This window comes from Trachymyrmex septentrionalis, unplaced genomic scaffold, assembly GCF_001594115.1.
Source record: "Trachymyrmex septentrionalis isolate Tsep2-gDNA-1 unplaced genomic scaffold, Tsep1.0 scaffold44, whole genome shotgun sequence".
In the NCBI taxonomy this organism is placed as follows: domain Eukaryota; kingdom Metazoa; phylum Arthropoda; class Insecta; order Hymenoptera; family Formicidae; genus Trachymyrmex; species Trachymyrmex septentrionalis.
Window position 1 is genome coordinate 218190 of NW_017305611.1, and position 3141 is coordinate 221330.

General features: G+C 28.7%; 1 protein-coding gene across 1 annotated transcript in view; it reads left to right on the top strand.

The window, feature by feature from the left end:
* Nucleotides 1–684: 684 nt before the first annotated feature.
* LOC108751307 (enoyl-CoA hydratase domain-containing protein 3, mitochondrial-like) overlaps nucleotides 685–3141 on the top strand; it is an 8172-nt gene continuing 5715 nt past the window's right edge. Inside the window, exons 1-5 of the mRNA XM_018491410.1 lie at nucleotides 685–833; nucleotides 1126–1191; nucleotides 1668–1841; nucleotides 1927–2114; nucleotides 2254–2414. Coding sequence (XP_018346912.1) covers nucleotides 783–833; nucleotides 1126–1191; nucleotides 1668–1841; nucleotides 1927–2114; nucleotides 2254–2414 — 640 coding nt within the window. The 5' untranslated portion in view covers nucleotides 685–782. The remainder of the gene's footprint in view (nucleotides 834–1125; nucleotides 1192–1667; nucleotides 1842–1926; nucleotides 2115–2253; nucleotides 2415–3141) is intronic.

A 3141-nucleotide genomic window follows, 5' to 3' on the forward strand; every position in this document is an offset into this window, starting at 1 on the left:
CTTTCGTAATTTTCACATTGTTTCAAGAATCGTAATAAGTCCCTAGATGCACATGATTTCGAAACCAAACTCCGATTAATATAATATCTAAAATTAATTCAATTGGCACGATTACTTTATCATTACAGAATGTTTAATTATATAATTCATAATTTTTAATATGATCTTTTATCCATAATTAACAATAACAAATTTATTTTATTTATATAATAATATTATATTAATAAAATGGTATCTTATATAGATATTTTGCTTTGATAAATTAATCACTAATATATGTTGAGATTATTTACTGAGATTGTTAGCACTCATTAAGATTTTTCGTTTTGCTTATATTTTGCGCATTTTATTTTCTTGTTTCGTATCTTTTTTAATATCAAATTCAATAAAAATAGTTCAAAAAAGTATGAATAAAATAAATTTCTTGGTGAGGGATCGATTTACATTATTTTGACTGCATTAGGTATAATTATGATGTATTTTCTATGAAAATTCGAAGTTTTCTGAACTTGTTTAAAAGAAATTACAACTTTGATTTAAAAACAGACACCGATTTCTTCCTTTTAAATTTCGCGGGCTCATGACGGCGATATATCATCCATATCGTATTATGACGTTAACCTTGCCAATGATAAGCGCTGTTTATTATGCCTCGGAAGCAAGTCTCACGTCACAGTGTAAGTCGGTGTTGTCGAGTTCAAAGTACGCGATTACACCTTACATCAAACTAACCTAAATTTCTTATCTAAAATCTTGTATACAAAGTACAGTATCGTGACGAAATGATAGTTATCTCGAGATTCGTTACCAAAAACGGCTTCGCCGTTTCTCAGGTATTTTATGTTGCAATTATGTTTAATCTAATGGAAAACTACATAATTATATAATGTTTGTACGACATCATCATTCGCGATTATGTACGTTGCACTTTGCAGTGTTGTGTGCACGTCACGGAACTATTTTATTCGCACATGTTCGATGTTGATTGGTTTGTGAGAAAACGAAGGAATTGCGGGAACATTTCAAACAATGCGCGAAAATTCGAATTCTCACTAACTAGTTCTATGATATTATCGATAATTATTAATTTAAATTGTTACTCCGTAATATTATTCAATATTGCAGGGAAGATATATCGCAAGAACATTATCCACCGAGAAGAAATATGTGCAGACAACTGAAAAAAATGGGGTAGAAATATTATTTATTTTTACTTTTCTAGTATCCATTTCTACTGTAATGTAAATTAATTTATTTAATCTCGATTTAATTTACTCTTTATCTTTTTCTAATTCTTAGAACAAGAAAAAGATAAAAAAACAAATCAAGATTAAAGTTAACCTACATTAATAGAAATGGATATTATAATTATATTTTTTTTATTCCATGTAGAATAATTTAATTCCAACTCTATTGATTATTTATATATTTATTAAATTTGTGATAATTTAAAAAATTAACACTTGAAATTTTAATTATCAGTATTAATAGAAATTATTAAAAATTTTTGTTTATTTATATTTACAATATTAACAATTGTTACTAAATTTTGCTAACTTACAATCCCAATTCTAATAGTTACAATTACGATTCAGCAATTATATTAATAATTACAATTATCTATTTTTCAATACTCAAAAGATCAATCAACTTTATTTCATAATCAGGTCAGAACTATTTGTTTGTGCGACTCTTCTACGCGCAATTCCCTATCGCTGGGGATGCTAAAAACTTTGGTGACAGAGATCAAGAGAGATGAGGACAACAAGGACCTCCGGTCGATCGTACTCATGTCTGAACAAGGAAAGGTGTTTTCTGCCGGACACAATCTGAAGGAACTGGTTTGTAGCTAGGGTTTCACTTCCATAACAGTTCCTCTTCGTATTCGTCGCACAGAAAAAAGTATCATCGGCTCACATCGTTTAGACAGCTACGAACGCCAAATCTCACAAGGACGTGTTTGAGATCTGTTCGGAGTTGATGCGCGCCATCAATCAGAGTCCAGTGCCAGTAATCGCAGCGGTGGACGGTTTGGCAGCCGCAGCCGGCTGTCAATTAGTTGCGGCGTGTGATATCGCGGTGTGCACGGAAAGAAGTTCGTTCTCCACTCCAGGGTACTCTCATAAAATTTTACTTTTCATGATTTATTGTCACATAATTATTATCTTATTAATATCATATATTATTGATTATATTATTTCAATATATTATTGAAAATGTTACTTATTATTTTTTATTCAATGCCTTTCACAGAGCGAATGTCGGAATATTTTGCTCGACACCGGGTATACCACTGGTACGCAATGTGCCAAGGAAGAACGCAATGTACATGCTGTTTACTGGATTTTCTATATCCGGTAAAGAAGCTTACGAATGCGGTCTCGTTAGCAAAGTCGTGGCGAACGACAAGCTCGGTAAGTCATCAACAAAAAAATGAGAAAGATTAGAAAAAGTAATACAAAAATTAAATCGAAAAATAATAAATTAATTTTAAATTATTTTAAGAAGTTAAGCTATTTAAAAAGAAAAAACTATTAGAAATTATTTTGTAAAGAGATAGAAAATAATTACCTTCTTCTTTTTATTATCTTTTTTTAAGAGTTTATAAGAAAACACACGCACATACACACATTTCCGAGGATAATATATTAACATATTTGCAACCGTTGACAGTATTGTTGCGTTTTTTAATAAAATGTGTTTAACTGGTTGATCTATAGTACATATATTTCTTAAAATTTATAGTTGTAAATATGTTATGAATATAATGCTGAGTAGTTATAAATTTTAACAAAACATTGCTATTAACGTAATGATACGTCTTTTTATATTTGAAGTTCAAATTGATTAAACAGAGTGCAGATCCAGTAGTTAGAGAGAGAGAGTTTTATCTTGAAAGAAAAAATTCATTTACGTATTTTCGACGGAAAAACACGCAAAAATTAATATAAATTATTTTCATAATATTTTAAGTGTTTTAAGTATAATAAAAGGTAGATATTTAATTTGTAATTTTGCAGAAATCTTTTACATTTTCGAAAATATCTTATAAAATATTTATAAATATGAAATTATATTTTTATATATAGTTAAAAGTATATAATTATTTTTTTATGTAAAAGTGTTTAATTAATTTTATTT